This window comes from Phalacrocorax aristotelis, chromosome 3 (assembly GCF_949628215.1).
Source record: "Phalacrocorax aristotelis chromosome 3, bGulAri2.1, whole genome shotgun sequence".
NCBI lineage: Eukaryota > Metazoa > Chordata > Aves > Suliformes > Phalacrocoracidae > Phalacrocorax > Phalacrocorax aristotelis.
The window spans coordinates 27,577,303-27,596,630 of NC_134278.1; the positions used below are offsets into that span (position 1 = coordinate 27,577,303).

Genomic DNA, 19,328 nt, shown 5'->3' on the forward strand with positions numbered 1-19,328 from the left:
TGTGTACTTTGATGAATTTCCCCTCCCTCAAAATAATGTAATTCTCAAAATTAGTATAAATTTTCCAGGAAATATGAGAAATATTTTTAAATTTTTTTTTGTGTAAAGAGAATATTACTTACCCTTGAGGTAAGAGATTGTATTTTGGTGTTAATGCAGTTGCACAGTTCATGTTTGACGGTGTTTAAAAACAAACATACAACAAAAAAAAAATCCAAGCCCCCCCCCATGTTGTGTCATTAAGTCCAAAACCCTTTTATGATAACAGAGAAGTGCATCATATAATAGGGGTAAAATAGAAGGGACAGTTTCTGCAGAAAAAAATGCCGATTCATTTCATCTGCTGAAGTGAATGAATTTAGAGTGACCAGCCGCTAGCAAGCTTAAGTGATGTGCATGCTTAAACCATATCTGAATTACAAGATGCTCCATCAATCTTTAGCCTGCATTGTTTCAAAAAATCAGAAGTTTAAGATGTTAATGGAGAGAGAATATTTAGTCAACATAACTTCATAACTAATGAATAATTTTAAAAATGCCTTTCTGTTATTGAGCATGTTATTGAGCATGTAATTTCTTTCTTTTACTAGCAAAAAGCTAAAATTTTCTGCTTTGGGACTTCTTTCATTATTTATTTATAACTGCTCCCCTCCAATACTGACTGATAAGGGGTTAGAAGCTAATTGTGCAGATGAGCCATTTGTGGTATAACTATGCAGACTATCAGAAAACTCGACAATACTCAAAAAAACCCCCAAAAACCCCAGTTGTAAATAGAGAACCCTGGTGCCTTAACAAATATCAGGGGCTTTTCCTCAAAGGGGCAGGTCCTCAAAGGGAACATATGCATCTCTCTGAGCCGTCTACCTCAGAAATAGCTATGCTCCAGGTCCTCAGCAGAAATGAGATAAATAGCACAGTATTTTTTGTACCTATACATAACATACAAATAAAATTGAGCTCACTACTGAAGTAGCAGATTAAAAATGTTTTTTTTCAGGATATGTTTTAATCCTCATTTTTAACCTTAGGTAAATGTTAAATAAGTTTAGAAAGATAAACTATTCAAATAATTTCTATGACTTCTTTAGCAACTCAGCAACAGTTTGTGGTTGTTAAGGCAAATCAGGGAAAGGCCTGTGCGTTACAATAGGGGGGTCTCTAGTCTGCCACTTTCGAGGTTCTGAGATGGATATAAGTAATTCATAATGCTCATAATGGTTTTCCTCAAATAGATGTGTTGCATTCCAGGGCTGAATTCTTTCCATTAAATACTAATTTGCTCACTTGTAGACATCCATGTGGCTTAAGAATAGTATATATATGGAGGTTTTGATACAATGGTACTAGATCCATCAGTGAAGGAGATGGTATGTGAGCTATTACAGGAGCTTGACCCCTACAAATTAATGGGCCCTAACAATATCCACACTAGGCTGTTAAGAGAGCTGCCTGATGCCGTTGTGAGGCCGCTCGCCATAATCTTTGAAAATCTGTGGAGATTGGGGGACATCCCAGAAGACTGGAAAAAGGCTAACATCACCCCCATCTACAAGAAGGGCTTAAAGGAAAATCCAGGAAATCATAGGCCCATCAGTCTTACTTCAGTCCCTGGGAAAGTTACGGAACAAATCCTCCTGGGGCTCTCACCAGTCAAATGAAGCACGTGACTGGGAAAAAGCAGCATGGATTCACCAAGGGCAAACCGTGCTTGACAGGCCTGATTGCCTTCTATGACAAAGTAACCTGCTCAGTTGCTGTGGGGTGAGCGGTGGACATTGTCTACCTGGATTTCTCCAAGGATTTGGATATGGTTTCCCACAGACTCCTCCTAGAGAAAATGACGCGCTCTGCGTGGGTGGGGAACTGGCTGACAGGCTGCACCCAGAAGGAGGTGGTAAATGGCTCCTTTTCAAACTGGCAACCTGTCACAAGTGGGGTCCCCCAGGGATTGATATTGGGCCCAACGCTGTTTAATATCTTCATAAGTGATCTGGGGATGATGGGATGAAGTGTACCCTGATGAAGTTTGCCAATGATACCAAACTGAGTGGGGAAGTGGACACTTCGGAAGGGGGAGCCACCCTGCAGGAGGATGTGGACAGGCTGGAAGCACGGGCTAACAGGAACTGTTATGAAGTTCAACAGGCACAAATGTAAGCTCTTGCACTCAGGAAAACATAACCCAGGAGTGCAGCACAGGCTGGGATCTACCCGGCTGGGGAGCAGCTCTGTGGAAAGGGACCTTGGCGTCCTGGTGGACAACAGGCTCACTATGCCGCTGCGACAAAGAAAGCCAACAGGATGTTGGGCTGCCTGAACAAGGCCATCACCAGCAGAGATAAAGAAGTCATTATCCCATCCTACTCAGCACTTGTCAGGCCACACCTGGAATATTGTGTTCAGTTTTGGTCCCTGCTACACAAAAATTACGTGGACAGGCCAGAGAGGATCCAGGGAAAGGCCACAAAGATGATCGAAGGCCTGGGAAGCCTGCCGTATGAGGAAAGGCTGAGAGGACTGCGTTTGTCCAGCCTCGAGAAAAGAAGACTTAGGGGAGACCTTATCAGCATGTTCCAGTGTTTAAAGGGTGGCTACAAAGAAGATGGAGACACCCTTTTTACAAGGAATCACATGGAGAAAAGAAGGGGTAATGGGTACGAGGTACTCCTGGGGAGATTCCGACTGCACACAAAAGGAAAATTTTTCACAGTGAGAACGGTCAGCCATTGGCATAATCTCCCCAGGGCAGTGGTGGATTCCCCAATATCGGACACTTTTAAGATCTGGCTGGACGGGGTGCTGGGCCATGTTTTCTAGACCGTGCTTTTGCCACGAAAGGTTGGACCAGATGATCATTGAGGTCCCTTCCAACCTGGTATTCTATGATTCTATGATCTGCCATGCTTTTAGAAAGATAAATTTTCACATCCTGTCCCCATAAAGTACAATTGCTTGTTCAAAAATGATAATATTTAGAAAGTAAGTTTGTGTCTCCAGCTGAAGGAGCATTTCAGGAAAGAATTGGAGCAAAACTGGCTCCAGGCTCTAATGGAACTAATAATGTTTTCACGTGCATTATTGTCAGTACCTTTCAGGTAAATAAGGGACCAAATTCAGTCCTGTTCAGGGATACACTATGTATTTACATCGGTACATGTCAGCTGGTATGAACTCATAAACAGTTTACACTTTCACAGATTAAGTTTCCTCATTTTCAGTACTCAGATTTTTGTGTTGCATCTTGGCTTCTTCAGTTAAGAGGCAGTTAAACAAGAGTCCATACGCTGTCTCTTGCTGAGGCTTTCTTGACAAGCAGTTGGGTGCAAGCCTTCTTTCTACTCTCTCTCCCTTTTTGTCACATGTAACAGAGATGTCATCCAGTTGCCTACTACATAAAACTAGTTTCAAGGTCAGGTGAAGCCTTTCCCAAACTACTTGGGCATTGTAACATCCAGAAGCCCATGAAACATGTAAGCAACCTGACTCACAGAAGCCGCATCATTCTCAGGGCCAACATAACAAAAGAGGTTTAAACAAAGCTTAGGGGAGCAGGTGGAAATGGAGTGTGAACACAGTTTCTGACAGTTCAGCCAATGAGCAGTATCTTTTTAGTTGCTGTGACTCCACCGCATTTGAGCAGGTGCCCATAACTCCTCTAAACAGACTAGTAAATCATAGCTTCATCTTACCCCCAACACTTGGCATCCTAGAAGACTCCTGATGACTACTGGATTTGTTGCGGTTCTGATTTTTCCTTTTATTGCTGGCTGCTCGGACAGAACGGAAAAGCACTTCACTTGCCTTGAAGAATGCAACCATGAATGGTTGCTTTGACTGAGGCCCATGTCTTCCAATCAGGCCAGCAGATTTAACGTTGATACTTCGACCTACAAAATAATGGAAATTGTAAGTTAAAAGGTGAATTTCTGCCCGTCTTGAGGCCATGGTGGGAGTTCACTTGCTGACTGAAGCATGGCAAGAATTTTGCCCATAATCCTGCATTTATGTTATTAAGAATCCTAATCACATTTAGTTGAATGGAACTTAAAAGACAAAAAATTCAACAATTTACAAAAGTTTCAACAGCTTTACAGGTAGCTTGTCGTTGCATAAAATTGCAGTCCCTGTGCACTATGTATCGTATGCATTACTCAGATATTTTCATTCAGGCTCATGTACACATCTATAGAACTGAAAAATAATGAGCCCCATTAAATTCTATAGGCTATCGAAAGGATAATGTAATGCAGTCATCTTATTTTTGCATCACTTGTGTGTGAGATGTGGAACCTTATATCCCCAAAGAAAATCAGTAGCAGAGAGAACTGTAGATAATAAATATAGTCCTGCTTTAAAAATAAATATTGTGCAGCCTTACTCAAACTGATGTTCATTCACTAGTAAAGGTAGGAAGGCATTCAGCCGTTCAAGAGAACAGAGTTTGAAATATGTACATTATTGACTCTGGTTCCATTCCCAGGGGATGTGCATATTTCTTTAAAATATTTGTTCAGTCAGGACTGTGTAGTAACCTCACTATATTATAGGATCTAAAGCTCAGTAAAAGAAAAGAAAGCAAAACAAGTCACTGAAACTGCATCAGTGACATTTTAGCAAATAAACCCTTGCTCTTAACAGAATTTATTTTGGCAGCATAAACACTTTTGTGTGTATGTGTATTATGCAGAGCCCTTCAACCGTCAGAAAATGAGACAGTGTCATGTGAAGCTGTGCAGCTGTGCTGGGTGGGGGACACAGAGGTCCTTTAAATGGGAAGGTACGGGCACAGGCACCGCGTGTGCTGCGCGGCATCAGGGCGCCTGGGGATTCTTCTAAACCGACTGGAAAAGTTTGCTACGCGGGCAAGGAAGGAGCATCTGCCTCACAAACGTATAATGCTGTTAACTCAATCATCCTGAAAAAGAACTTGCAAATAAGCATAGGAGTAAACCTTATAGAAATAAGCATATAAGTTTCCTTTTCAAACACAAACTTACAGTGGCTGTACGCCAGAGTCTATATTTCTTAGAAAAACTCTATCACTGGCGTAAATGAAAGAGGCAGTTTGATTTGTGGTTAAAGTAGTTTCCATTCTACTTCCACTGTAACAAATGTATTAATTCAGCTCAGACTTCCTCCTTCTGGCAGCCCTTTTGCAGTAAAAAGAGAAATTAGAAGTTCCAGCCAAATACCATACCTTGAACTGACCCACTTCAATACATAAACACTTTTACAACATGTTTATTCAGGTGTAGCACTTTAAATTGGTTTAAGATGTTTCCAGTGACAGAGAGCCCAGCAAAAGCAAGAGAAGAACTGAGAAAGTTAGCAGTTACGGAGCAGAGTAATTGGCAACATATTCTGAACAATTTTGATAATTACTTTTTTGACTGCAAGGGAAAAATATATTTGTTGAAGCTTCTGATTTCATTTTAAATGGCTTTTTAGTCTTGTGTTTCTTTAATTCGTCTTTTTATGTGTTTGAATTACTGTTAAATAATTCAGTAACATTAATTTCTATATGGTCCAATCTTCTATTGCAAGTGAGATATGAAAAACTGTACAGACTATTCTCTATTCATTGCAACAAGGACAAACTAACCTCTTACCACAAAGTTCCAAGTTTCCCCTCATTTCTAGAGGGAATATTTTTACTATTTTCTTTATTTTTTGTTCCAATGACTTTCAGAATTTTAATTTTATCTGTAAAAGATTAATACCTTACTGCTGGACATTTTAAGGATACTATTAGATTTATATACTGAGGGCTGTAAAGATGTGTGGAGGTTTTCTGAATTTAAATCTGTGTTTTCTGAATTTACAATGGTGGATATTGTGTGAGAAGCAAAATGTCGTTCAAACCAATGTGAACTCCCTTTAAAATAACTTTTAATATTATTAAGTTTCCTCTGGGTTTCCTTTAGACTTCAGCAATGAGATGGCTATTAAGATTCCACAAGTTAAGGCTTACTTGGTTATACTTTGTTATTCAGGGTATAGAGATATACTATAAAAAATTTAATCCTGTAACCCACAGCCTTTTTACACACAGAAACAGCTCATGCGACTTTATTCCTTTATTTGCTTGATCTTTTAAGCAGCCAGCCTGAGTTTTTAAGACCCATTTGTTCAATTCATGAATGGTATATGCACTGAATCTGCTTCTAGTGCAGTCAACAGGAAATCTTTTATTGACTTCTGTGTGTTCATCATTAAACTTTTCTCTCTCGGTTTATCATATACCTTAGCTTAACTGCAACTTTCAGAAGATGAAGCAATCAAAATATACACTGCCCTTGAGACACTATATTTCTTCCTAGGAGGATCTCTGAACTGTTTGGTTTGGAAATTCAAACCACATATGCTGTCTTCATTTTAGGTTGCTTCTGTGCAAAAGAAAGTTTGAGTTTACAGAACTTCTATTATCCTTCATTAGAAAAAAAAAGGGCTGGGGCGGGGGGAGTGGGAGTGGGAGATGTCCTTCAGTCTAAGACCACAAATCTTTGCCCATTCCTGAACAGGAGGTATTTCAAAGTATCCTGTCTCTGAAATGCATTGAGCTTTCTGCCACAGCAGTAGCTCCATCTGTGTGCTGTGGTCTTGTTAGGTAGTCCTCACCTTTGTCCAAAGCATAGATTTCAGAATACAGTAAGAAAAGTCTTACGCTACCCTGAACTGGCCTTTGTAGCAAGAAGTGTTCATGAGCTTCATTTTTGGTAAGTGTCTTTAGCCTGTCATTTATTTTAAACATTTAGAAAACTCTCTGTTTTGATGACAACTGAAAGTCCAGTTCTCTCCAGTACAGAGTTGCTCTATACTGTGGTATTAGAGCAATATTTTCTAAAATCAGTTGAATGACTTGGGCTGACCTGCTTAACTACACCTATCTTCAGAGCTTCAACCACATGAAACTGGTAAAACCAAAACAGCAAGGTGTGTGTCTCTCCTTCTCTTGAACATCTCTGAAGAAGAATTGAACATGGTCAAGCATTCTGATAAATGGATTTGGTTTTATACTTCCATTGTATCTTTAATTCTAGCGATTTCAAAGACTTTTCTTCAGACTTTAGAAGAAAAGAAGAAACTGCAAGAAACCAGTAGTCTGCTTAGTGCCTGCTCCACTGAACCTAACCACTGCAATTGCCCCTACACCTAGAGAAAACAAATAAATATAACAGAGGGACATATTCTGTGCAGGGAAAGTCCAGAGCCTTTGTATTCTTCACATTCTGGCATGTGCTTCTCAATCCTGCTATGATAATTTATTATCTCTTCTCCATATTGACAGGTATATACCTGGAGCCTAAGACTTACTTAAAGAATTATGTTCCAAATCTGCTGAACTCCTTAGTCCTTATTCATATGAGTTTGAGTCTTTGGCAAGATGTATTTGTTTGACTTGGCATGTAAACTCATTTTTGGCATTTATTCTATTTGATAGTAAAGTGCCCTTAGCAGTTTGCGTAAAAGGTTGTATGGAAGTGCTGGTTTGACTGACTGACCTGAATGAATATTATTTGCCTTTTCACAATCTGTCCTCTTATGATAAAGGAATTACTGCTGCAAAAATAATTGTGAAGTTCAGCTCATAAAAAGGTGCTATCTCTACAATCCTGATGATTTTGTTCTTTTTATTTTTGCCCACAGAATAGGAATAGCACTCGGGATCATAACTGTGGAGCTATTTGCTTTGTCACTACATCCTTTTTGCTGCTGTGACATGCAGTCATATCACAAAATTCTTTTCATGAACTGATCAGGTTCCATCTTAAAAGTCCATTTTCCCCCCAGCTGCTCCAAATGAAAATGCAAGAGCCCTTCAAACTTTCAGTAACAATCTGTCTCACAGTCCTGACCTGGAGACATCGCCTTGTTTTTCATGACATTCAGAAAGCTGACTTCTTCTAAGATCACCAATGTGGATGCCAATGAGTGGTAAGATTTGTGAGTTGGCTGTTTCTCCTCAGCCAGTATGTATTTTATGTAAGGCATTGAGCAGACACTAATTTTGCAAGAGCTTTCAGCCATTATGCATCTTGGCCAGATTTACACTGGCAACACAGGACAATGAGTGATTCCAAGATCCATTATTTTGTCCTGAGTCATCGAACTGCAGCAAACCACTCATTTTGTTATGAAAAACAAGCACTTATTTACTTTCAAAAGTGTTCAACAAGCCACAAAACACATTTTACAGGTTAACCACTACTGCTAGGTCACAGTAGACATTTTGGTAATAATTTTATATATATGTAGGTGGAAATTAAAACCTTAGTGATACTGAGAATTTATTTCTGCTTTGCTGAAAAAAATTTCCAATGCCAAACCTATGGTTTCCTCCTTGTGGGAAATGACATCTGAAATGAGGATTAGGAAAGGCCTTTGCGAGAAAGACTTTGAGTATAAAAGGGTCAGTAAAATCTAATATTTGAGCAAAAACTGTCCTGAGGCTCTGAGTCTGAAAGCTCACAAAGTAGTTTTCAAAATTATATAGAAATTTGTGTGGTTTCTCATGCCTGAAAAGTGCTCTTGAGAGCAATGGGACTTCACAGAAACAAAAGAATTGAGGTAGAGTTCGGCTACCAAAGCTTAAAAGGTGGCTTATTAAATAAAGGAGAAAAGAAAAGCTAACAACACAAATCTAATGGTCTGTATATAAGACACGCTCAACACTCCAGCTCCGAAGTATTTTATACTGTCTCTGTTGTATCATCTACATAAACTGTTTCACAAACTTTTCCTTTGGTGGACACATATATATCAACATAAAATATGCTTCTGAAACAAGCTTAGTGTGTTTTATTAACTCTTCTTCTCCCTGGAGGCTTTAAGGAATTCTGAAAAATGGGTGGTCTTGGATGGTCTGCTCTGCATTTGCTAGGCTTCACATCTTTAGCCAAAATTAAAGATTCAGCTTTTGGTTTTAAAATCTTACGTTTTGTTGGTTTTATTCAGTTCAGTTGAAATAATTTTGCCCGTCTTTTTGTGTAGATTTTGGTATTCATAAAGCTCTTGAAGAAAGCACTTGAGAACGTGTTAGGCACCATGGTACGCTGTATAACGTGGCAGTACCATGTATGCTTACACAAAAAATTAGATGTAATCATACACAAATATGCTTGCTGAATACTTGGTTTATCCTTTCCATTTAATATACTTAAACTGTGAATGGTTTGTGGGAATTGTGGGATTTTCTGCACAGTTCAAAATGTGTTCAGGAAGACAATACAAGAAGGAGAAATTAGATTAATTGGCCCTCCACCAAATGGGTAAAAGCCTTCTGAATGAAACAAAGCACAAATGCCATTCTTTCTAAAATACTGATGCCGAGAAGCAGATATACCCTTTGTCTGTCTGGGGAGCAGGGTGGAGGGGGAGTTGCACAGCTGTACAGCCAGGACCAGTATGCACCAGTATGCAGTGGTGGCAGGAGAAGGGGCAGTAGCCCATCTCACATCCTGACCCTCCTGCTTAAAGTAAGCGTGCCCTTACTGACAGAGGGTGTGTTCACATTGCTTGCTACAAGCAGACACAAGAAAATGCTGACTTATTTCTGACCCAGCTGGAAACAGGGGTTACACCTATCTGAGTAAATTAAAGAGTGCCCAGGAGTGCTCCCAGGCACTGGAACTGGATCATCTGCTCTGCTGAGGGTGGGACGGTGCTCCTGGTGCACTTAGGGCCTATGCCAGCTCCACCGCAGAGTCCCCAGCACCCCAAGGCACTGCTGCAAGGATGTCTCCCACGGGGGCAGCTGCCATGGGGTCACCCTGTTTTGGAGACTGAGAGTGTGATCCCTCCGGCTCGTTTCACACCACAGTATTCCTAAGCATGTTTAATTTACTAGTGTAACTTTGGCCAAAGTCAGCTCTGAACCAGAACTCATGTAACTGTACTTAGGCAGTGCTTGAGCCCAAGCTAATAAAACCTGCTGAGGGGCAGGATATATTAGTTTGGGTTCAGTGCTGTGCTAACATGGCTATATGGCTTCCAGATGGTTCAGAATTTAGGCAGAGCATTGCCTGCCAAAATCCATATATATACCTATATATATAACCCAAATTCCCCCACTGTAAGGACACTAATGAAGGTGAACTCACTCCTGATACTCTGCCTTGTAAATACCAGAACCACCAGCAGACTTGAATGTAAGGAACCAGCAGCATCCTCCAGAGTACCTGATGGCTACCATGGTCATGTAAATTAGGTGCCAAGGTTGACTGGGGGGCAACCTCGGGATGAGATTGATAACATAGGTGAGGCCAAGGCCAATGTGAAGTATGCAGCCAACTACCTGAAGAAGCCAGGGTACTGCCACAGGTTGCTGTGGGTTGAAAGCAAGCCAGTCACCCTCTGTGACATAAAGAATGCGGCCATACTCCCTCTGTGAAGGGTTTGAAGGAGAAATGGACTTTGGAAGGCCAAGGCTGAAAGGAGGAGAGGCTAAAAAAGGGAGAGTGTGTCTCTTAATGTCTCCCTGATCATCCTTGGAGAAGGATCTCACCAATCCTTCCTGCAGCACGTAGGATTAAGAGCCAAACCCCCTTCCAGGGGACACATGTCAGAGTATACCCAAATACGTGCTGGAGAGAGAATTGGCCTTCCCCAGGCTTCACTTCGATCAAGGAACCTATTTCTTTCAAGTTCCCCTTCACTCTGAGGAAAAAAATACTGAAGTAAAAGCCAGAGTCAGGGAGCTGAGAATTCCTGCTGCCTGCCCACCTCAAACAGCAAGAAAGCCCAGAGAAACCTTCCATAGGACTATGTGGTAAGAGAAATCACCTTAATCAGCTGGGGCTTTTCAGTTACCACCAATTTCTTCCCCTCTGATGTGCAGGCAGATGGAAAATAACTGAGAGCTGCAGTAACCTGAGAAATGGCACAGAATTACAAGGGTGGGGGGCATACCCAGGATGTTGTACTGAGACCTGTGTGTTTGGAACCTGTTCTATTCTGTGGATCATCAATAGTCATCATTAACACGTTATCTCCCCCTCTCATTTTCTGTAGACAACACCAGGTTCTCTTCAGCAATGATATAAACAGCAAAAGGAATACTCTTGCAGCTATTTATACTCTTCCAGTAAAAGTTATGTTCAAACTGTTAACTTCCAATTATAAAAATGTTAAATATTAATACAAAGGTGCTGATTCACTGGAACATGTTCTAAGTCTTGGGAGACATATGGTGTATATACAGGAAGAGCAGTGCATGGAGCTTTTCAAATTGTTTCTCCATCTGCATTGATTTTATGCTGCAATTCATCTAACACCCGCACTTCCATCAGTGTGAAAATGATCACCTCTCGTTTTAAACGCCATGGAGAGCTTTGGTGTCAAAAGAAGGGAATCAGCCAAAAGGGGATGCTGCAGAATGTTGAGGAGACATTAAAAAAGCGAATCAAAAAAACCTGATCCTTAATTTACCACAGCCCCAGGGAAACAGTGCATTATATGTTGACAGTTTCCATATGTGTCATGCAAACCTTTATTCTTACTGTTCAAAATAAAACGTCCCATTAAGAGAAAAAGTCTACATTTCATGCTAAAATGAGACGTATGATACCAAATACTGTCTTAAAGAAAAAAGAAAACACATTCCAATGTCATGTGGCTTTTGTACTTTTTCAGCATTTTCAAAGGGGGAAAAATATGAATTACAACAACCAGACATTCTTCCAAAGTTGTTTTTATCACACTGTTATATTAAATAGTTACAAATTTTTTTATTCCTCATGTAGACATTATTATTATTTATTCACCATCTTCAGGGATCACCAAAGAAATATATCTACCAAGTAATTGCCTAAAAAGTCACTGAAAGATAACTGTAAGAAAGATTACTGTTAATGGTAACGATAACAATATAGTAGCACCCAGGAGTCTCAGTAATTATTGGCACCTCGTTTTAAAGGTGCTCTATGAATAAATCTAAAAATCAGTATGTATTTACAGACTCGATTATCCAGGGCCCCGGTGCAGCACCTGAACAGGGATCCTCTGACTTAACAGAATCCCATTTAGTTTAATAGTCTGTTGCTGCAGAAAGGTTAATGGATCAGGTCTTATCATAAATGTCTCTCCAGTTATGGGGCAGATCTCCTCTACCTCCTGCAGTGGACAGCTGGAGGGATGAAGAAATGTGCTTCAGACCTGCATGGCCTGAAGTTCACCTGAGCCAAGGGAAGGTTTTTCAGTTGATTTGAACCAGTCTCTGAGCTTTCATAGAAAACTGGTTGGCGGGAAGGTGGGTGGGGTTCTCTGGGTTACAAACAGAGTCCACTACATACTGAGTCATGTACAAAAATTCATGTTCCATCTGTACACAAACATGTCATTCAACTGCTGGTGTTTCTAATAACTTCCAGAAGTAACAGCAACCCAATAAAAATAATCACAGCTTTAAGAGCAAAAATGTAAGACCATGAAAGGATGATTTTCCCTATGTTAAGCTGAAGTGATATAGCACAGGTCTTCCCTATAGTTTTGAAAACTTTAGTCCCTATAAGGGCAATCTTCTTGCATGAATAAACTGAAAAGGAAACAGAAAGTAAGGGACGAGGGGAATTCCCTCCAATTCCCTTTACTCAAGCAGCTGTGCTGAGAAATTCAAATAAGTAAGGTGCAGAAGGTAAAGCTGCCAGTGGCTTTGGAATTTAGAATAGAAAATTATCTGTCACCTTTCTGATCTTGGGAGTAGGACAGGAGAAATATTTACATAAACTGTTCTTTTACTGTTGCTTTTACCCATACAAACTTTCCTGCTGTTTACTGAATGGATATAATTTTGAGGCTAGGACCAACAAATTGCTGATTCCAGGGTTTCTTAATGAATGCCTTTCATGGATATTTAATTCTCAAGAATTTCTGAATTTGAATCTCTTGGAAGAAAAGTCAAGGATGGAGTTTATTCTGGAGCAGGAAAGCTGGCCAGAAGCCAGTCCACCTAATTTGGATGCCTGACGGAGGTGTCACCTCTCCAGAATTTTAAGGGTGTAAAAATGGCCTCACAAAACCAGGCTGCCTAACAGAGCCACTCCCTGTACAGCCCGGGCTCAGCTGCGGCGCCTTTGAAGGCTGGCTGAACACAGCAACAACACGGTCTACTTTGCATTGCTGCCTCCCTTTTCCACTGACTGTACTCTGACCATATAGGCAACATTAGGTGAAATGGTTGTCCACTCTGGTTCAAGCCTGCCAACTCCCTTTTTAAGCATCACGCCTAAAGGAGGACAGTTTTTGCATAACTGTCCAGCAGCCAGGGCTCTTGCCGAAAAAGTATGAGAAGCTTTGTTCACAACCCAGCTGAGCCTGAGGGAGAATTCAGATCAAAAACAATGAGAAAATGTAGCCAGAACAAAGAAAGAAGAAAAAAATATTAATCCTTACACCAGGGTTTCTTCTGCTACTCATTAACATTATGTCAGCTAAGGTTTAGATTAACTGGCATCATAGATCCCTTGACCTCTGACATAAAAAGCATTCTGACAAGAAAGAGCTAAATCTGAAAGTTTGCTTGTAAAGTAGTATGGATTAAGTGAACCATCACAGAAAAAACAGTATATAAGTCTCTTTTTATTAGTGTCTAAAGAAGTCTAAGTAAAGAACATTTCTTCTAAAAATATTATTTTGCATTGAGATACATTTTCACTTTTTAATGAAGAGCATAACTGTGAATAATGACGTAGCCCAGTAAATTTGTACAAAAAACCCCACAGCTCTGACTTCAGTTTTGATAGTGTACTTTCTAATTTTCAGCTACTGAAAATTTTCAAGATTTCAAATTTTTAACCCATTTCAAGATTAAAACGTTTTGAATATAATTTTTTTTCCAACCATAGAAAACCAATTCCCACATTACCCTATTGTTAACCTTTCGCCAACATCAGTGCCAGGAGCTATGAGGTCCCGCCTGAAATGTCCTGAGGTTTTTTAATACCTTTCTCCATGCTTCAGCCCCGGAAGATCTTTAGAAATGTTCTAAAACAAAAATTCCACAAATCTGCTTGAGTCTTCTGAATGTAATCATTAGTGGGAGAACATGAAAATGGAACTTCATTTTCTATGTAGGAGCTTTTATCCCAAACTTCATTTACATTAACTTGATTCAGTTAGTTTTACAATTGTAATATTCTACAGAAATAAGAATAATAGGAAGCTTGCAGACTATAGCTACAGCAGAATAAGGCTTGTGCCCTTTGCTTAAACACTCTCAGTGTATTGTCACCCCGTCAAGTTGAAAAACACCCATCCAGAACAGATCCCTAGCAATAGATGACAAGAGCATATATGGAGTTATGACCTTACCGTCCACAGTTTCAGCGCAGAGTTGCAAGCCCAGATTGTTCTGTGGATTAATCACCCAGTGATTGCTGGTCACAGTAATGTCAAACACAAACCAGCCCACATCAGAAGCTTGAGCCTTTCTTGTGTCTAACAGGAACAAGTCTGCATCCCTACATTAAAGAAAATAGAGAGTTAAGGCGTTCAAATATTACTATTTTTTGTCCTTAATTTCCTTGCTGACAATAACTTCCTGGAGTCCAAATGAATAATCCTTTGACATATCGTCATCATGACACAGTACAGCATGTGCTGTAGCTAACATGTAATTGTTAAGTATAATACAGGTATTTCCCCTGAGAGGCCTTTCTGAAATGAGTCTCAGCATGTGAAAACTACAGCTCTGGAAAATCTGAAAAATCCAGCTTCCTGATATAAATACAGAAAATATATAATTGAGGCTGTGTATAAAGAATTCATCTTTCAGCACTAGAATATCTCAGGAAGATTAACTTTTATAAACCATTCAGTGTAAAAGACAAAAAATGTCAAAATCACATTCCAATTTCAGCTAAAATTCAAAGGCATATCATTGCTGAAAAAAATCTGTTATTAATAACATCTGACAGCAGCTATATCATGACAAAACATGAATATATGACAGTTCAGACAGTTTCATATTGGTACAGATGTTTAGAAAATAAGTCTCTATATCAAAGTAGAAATTATATATCTATTCAATAATGTAATTACATTTTAACCCTCAGCTCCCTGCTATATTCTCAAACTTGTTCCCACAAAATCTTCCAATAATTCAGAAGGGCTGCTCAGGGGAGTTAGTAATTATGTTACTAAATGTTTAGCATGGATTGTTTATTTGTTCTGTTTTCACGTACGTCCTGACACAATTGGTTCCAGAACCACATCTGTATTACAAATAATTTACTACAATGACCACACTAAACAAGAGATATTTAACTCTCATCAGTTTCATTTTACATGCTTCTACAAAGCAGAATGCATTATTAAAAACTGTTTTCATCATTTAGCCTTTTAAACCTAAATCTATAGTTATAAAACCCATTTCTTTTCTGCCATAAATTGTAATCAAAACAATAATATAGAAGAAAAAATATTTTATTCTAAATTTTGACTGTCCAACTCAACTAAAGACAGACTTGGCTTACACAGACCTTGCAATCATATTGTTACCTTACAGACAGCATGAATATATGCTTAAAGAGGTAAGAGAGACAGAAAAAAATAGGCTTTGTGTAAAAAAAGTGGATTTACAACTATGATGGTCCTGTCACTGTATTCTTATTTTGCTTAATCGCAATGACATTGTGGGAATTTACTGTCTTCTCTAGACTAAACACTGTAAATGCACCTAGAAGGTCTGATACTGCAGAAAATATCTTGTGTAACTGTTGAAACTGTGGTTGTTCAATACTCAGGAAAATATGACCAAATGAGCTATGACAAGCACATGTTTACTTACATGTGAGAAATATCTGCAGAATCAGGGTAAAGAGCTCAGAAATTATGAAGAAGGGTTTTTTTTTTAAAAAAAATAATTGAAAGGGCTTGCTTTCAAATCACCTTTTTTTCCTTCTGTTAAAGGATAATCTTTTGCTGGGCTCTTATCACTTCCATTCTAGTAGACCTGTGCTAATGACCACACAAGGAGAAAACATACATTCTCCCTCTGGAGGTAACATGAAAACAGTCTTACAATTCAAAAGAGCCTGACCTGCTATGCTAGCACTGAACAAATTAACAACGTACCACAAACTCATAAATAGTACTCTCTGGAGTCTTAAATGCCAACTTTTTTCTCTAATAAGCAGTTTTATCAGAACTTTAAAGCTGAAAGGTTTAATTCTGAATGTCACAGTCTTTAAGATGTTTATTTATAAATATTTCTTGTATCATTCAGTAGATTTAATAGAAAACTGTAAAATTGTTTGGAATATAAAATATTACGATATCTCTGTTCTATAATTTCACATTTGTCTTGTCTCCTACTAGAATACGTAATTGTTTTCCCATATAGAGTCTTTCAGCTCCAAACTTTTCTGGGGCTGATATGAAATGTTATCAGAAGTCAGGATGCACAATGTCTCCTATGCCAAATCAGAATAAGGCACTATTAACGGCGCAGCCCAGAAATCCCTTATAGGGACAAATTTTCCCTGTGGATCTCTCCTCAATGTGACTTTATTATTTTGTACTGCAGCAGAAGCTCACACCAAAGTGTCCTTGGCACTGATATGTTAATCTTCCTGTCTGCCTTTCTACAAGCATAATGATCTGGCTAAAGTAATAGACTCAAAGAGGAAGATTGTTCTTACCCATTAACTCAGCAAATGAACCAAAATTTAGTTGTGGGTACCTAGAGAAAACTAGAACTGGTTCTCAAGAATACGTAAGAAAATAGAGAAAATATCTCTGGATAATGCTAATGATTTAGCTCACATAGCAGCAATTTACTACAGAAATTCAAAGTATTTGTCAGGAAAAAAAACCAACCTTTTTCACAACTGATATAAACATAGGGTGAAAACCTAATCCCTGAGAAGGCAATGAAAGCTCAGGGATCAGGATTCCTCCATTAGCTGGTCTCATTTACTCAAACTTCTCATCACATTTTGTGATATTTTTAATTTTAAAATTCTCCTTTATTCTTTGAAAAGAAAAAACAATCACACTTAAAATGAAAAGCAGCTGCAAATTTTGGCTTTAATTTTAAAAAAATATTTCTATTTAAAAAAACAGCCCACAACACATAATAAAAAAGTAAGACATTATGTCGTAAATAGCCTGAAATGCAACAGTGAACACATTCAGGCAGAATACAGCTGATTGGCTTTACCTTTATGGAGGCTGTTTAAGTTTACTGACCTCAGTCTGGTCCCAAATGGCCAGTTGTCTACAGCAGAAATGCTACCACAGTCAAGAATTTCAGCAGAGAGGCTGTGGGCAGAATGTCTAAGAAGCTCCACATCTCCTGGGTCACTTAAGGAAGTAAAGGTGGAATAAACCATCTATACGCTCCTTGAAATCCAGCAGTTTTTGACCAGATCAAATCACGATTACTATGTAATAGGCCATCCCCATAATGCTGCTTCACCTCTCGCCTCATTCCAGAAAGCTGCTTTTGTATCTTAATGCCACTTGAGGATTCCCTAATGCAGGAAGAATCCTTGGGGTTTAGTTAAATTAGTGGCTAGCTGCCACCAGATCATGAACAAGGATTTGGCCTGTTGGACTACATTACTTTTGTCATGAGAAAAGATCCGGGTAGGAGTACATTGGCAGGGCTGCGTAGGAAAGTGTGCCTTGCCATAGGTTGTGCTTTACACGCTTAGAACAAATAGAAAACTTCAATCCAAAGGCTGTCATTTCAGCAAACTCAGAGCAAATTCAATACCCCCACACACACACTTCAGCAGCCATGCTGCCACTGAGACAGGAAAATGTCTGTGACTACAACATAATCCTTAGTCTGCAACTCAGAAACCCTAAACCCTGATCACTCCTAGCCTGAAAGCATGGCAGGACTGCGTTTGCGATTGCAGAGCCCTGTCAAACATCCATGTTTCCTGTTCAGAGCAAAGAACGCTGGAGGAGCAGAGTCAAACCCAGCAGTTTTGCTGTGGTATGGCCCTAGTAAGGAGCGTAGGGCATTATAGAATCATAGTATCATAGAATGGTTTGGGTCAAACCACCTAGTTCCAACCCCCTTGCAATGGGCAGGGACATCTTCCACTAGACAAGGTTGCTCAAAGCCTCATCCAGCGTGGCCTTGAACACTTCCAGGGAGGGGCTACCCGCAACTTCTCTGGGCAACCTGCTCCAGTGCCTCACCACACTCACAGTTCTCTCACTCTCACATTCTGCAGTCGCAGCTTCTGAAAATTTTGCACCTAAAATCTCATGTGCATATGTAGGACAAACCTGAGGTGACGAAGTCAAGAATAACACTAATAAATTCTGGGCCCCAAACCAAAAGCTGTGGCTTTATTCCCCCCTCCCCAGGGGAAAAAAAAAATTATTCTTGATACTCTTGGAAGCTCTTTTGTCTGGAGGTATCAAGAAGCAGGTGGGAAAAGATCCTTGTTTCTAATTTGAACAGTGGATATCTTGTGGTCTCCCATCCTGTCCCACTGAGGTATTTGCCTCTATATACTCCATATATGAGTGGAGACTGGCAAAATCAACAATAGGAGGGAAACACTTAGCCTGCATCCAGAGTTTCTCTAGTTATATTGGTGAATTCAAATGGGTGGTATATTGTTTCATGTCCCCATTTCCAGCATCATGCTTCCATTAGAGGACATGGGGCATTTATGTTTACAAATGGAAATATAAAATGTTTGTAAATCAATGTTTATGTGTTGAAAGAAATCAGGAGCATTCTTTAATGGTTTCACAGAGACAGTTGTCATTTAACAAGTCAGATAACACTGAAATGTGATCTTGCTTCAGAGTAGTAAGCAGTTTTGCTTTCTCTAAAATAGAATAGAAACCACTTACTGGGAAAACATTAAAAAAAAAAAAACCACAAACAAACTAAAAACCCAAAAAAGAAAATATCAAATGGATTAGAAAAACTAACTTTTCCCATTAGTTCTTAAAAAAATCTGTTGAGTTTGCAGGTGAAGAGCTTTCATCACCCTAGCCTTGACCTGTACTCTTTAAAAAGACATGTTTTGTTCCTTCCTGTTTCATTCCTATCTCCAAGAAGTTTCCTTTAGAACCTACGTCAAAAGAATTTTCGCAAGCTGAAGACAGAGGTAAAAAAAATATCCTGCACTGTCTTGTTCCTGCCCAAATTTACTGGGAAAGCAGAATGTATTCTGGAAGCATGAGTGCTTTCCCTTCTATTGGTTCTGCTCCATTGGTATAAAAATGACTCCCTGTTTATGACGATAAAAAGTTTATAATGATGTTCAGAGATCTCACCTGGAAGGTACCAGCTCAAGCTTCTTGGACCAGAAAAGAGATTTGAACTCTCGCCCAGCTTTCAAGCTAACTGG

The 19,328-nt window shown here is 39.4% G+C and overlaps 1 protein-coding gene across 3 annotated transcripts in view; it reads right to left on the minus strand.

Moving 5' to 3' along the window:
* The window catches only part of BMP5 (bone morphogenetic protein 5), a 61,943-nt gene that overhangs the window by 17,415 nt on the left and 25,200 nt on the right, over positions 1–19,328 (minus strand). For all 3 annotated transcript variants that reach the window (XM_075087002.1, XM_075087001.1, XM_075087003.1), the window contains 2 exons: positions 14,311–14,459; positions 3,693–3,890 (listed from right to left, as the gene is read on the minus strand). In XM_075087002.1, coding sequence (XP_074943103.1) covers positions 3,693–3,890; positions 14,311–14,459 — 347 coding nt within the window. The remainder of the gene's footprint in view (positions 1–3,692; positions 3,891–14,310; positions 14,460–19,328) is intronic.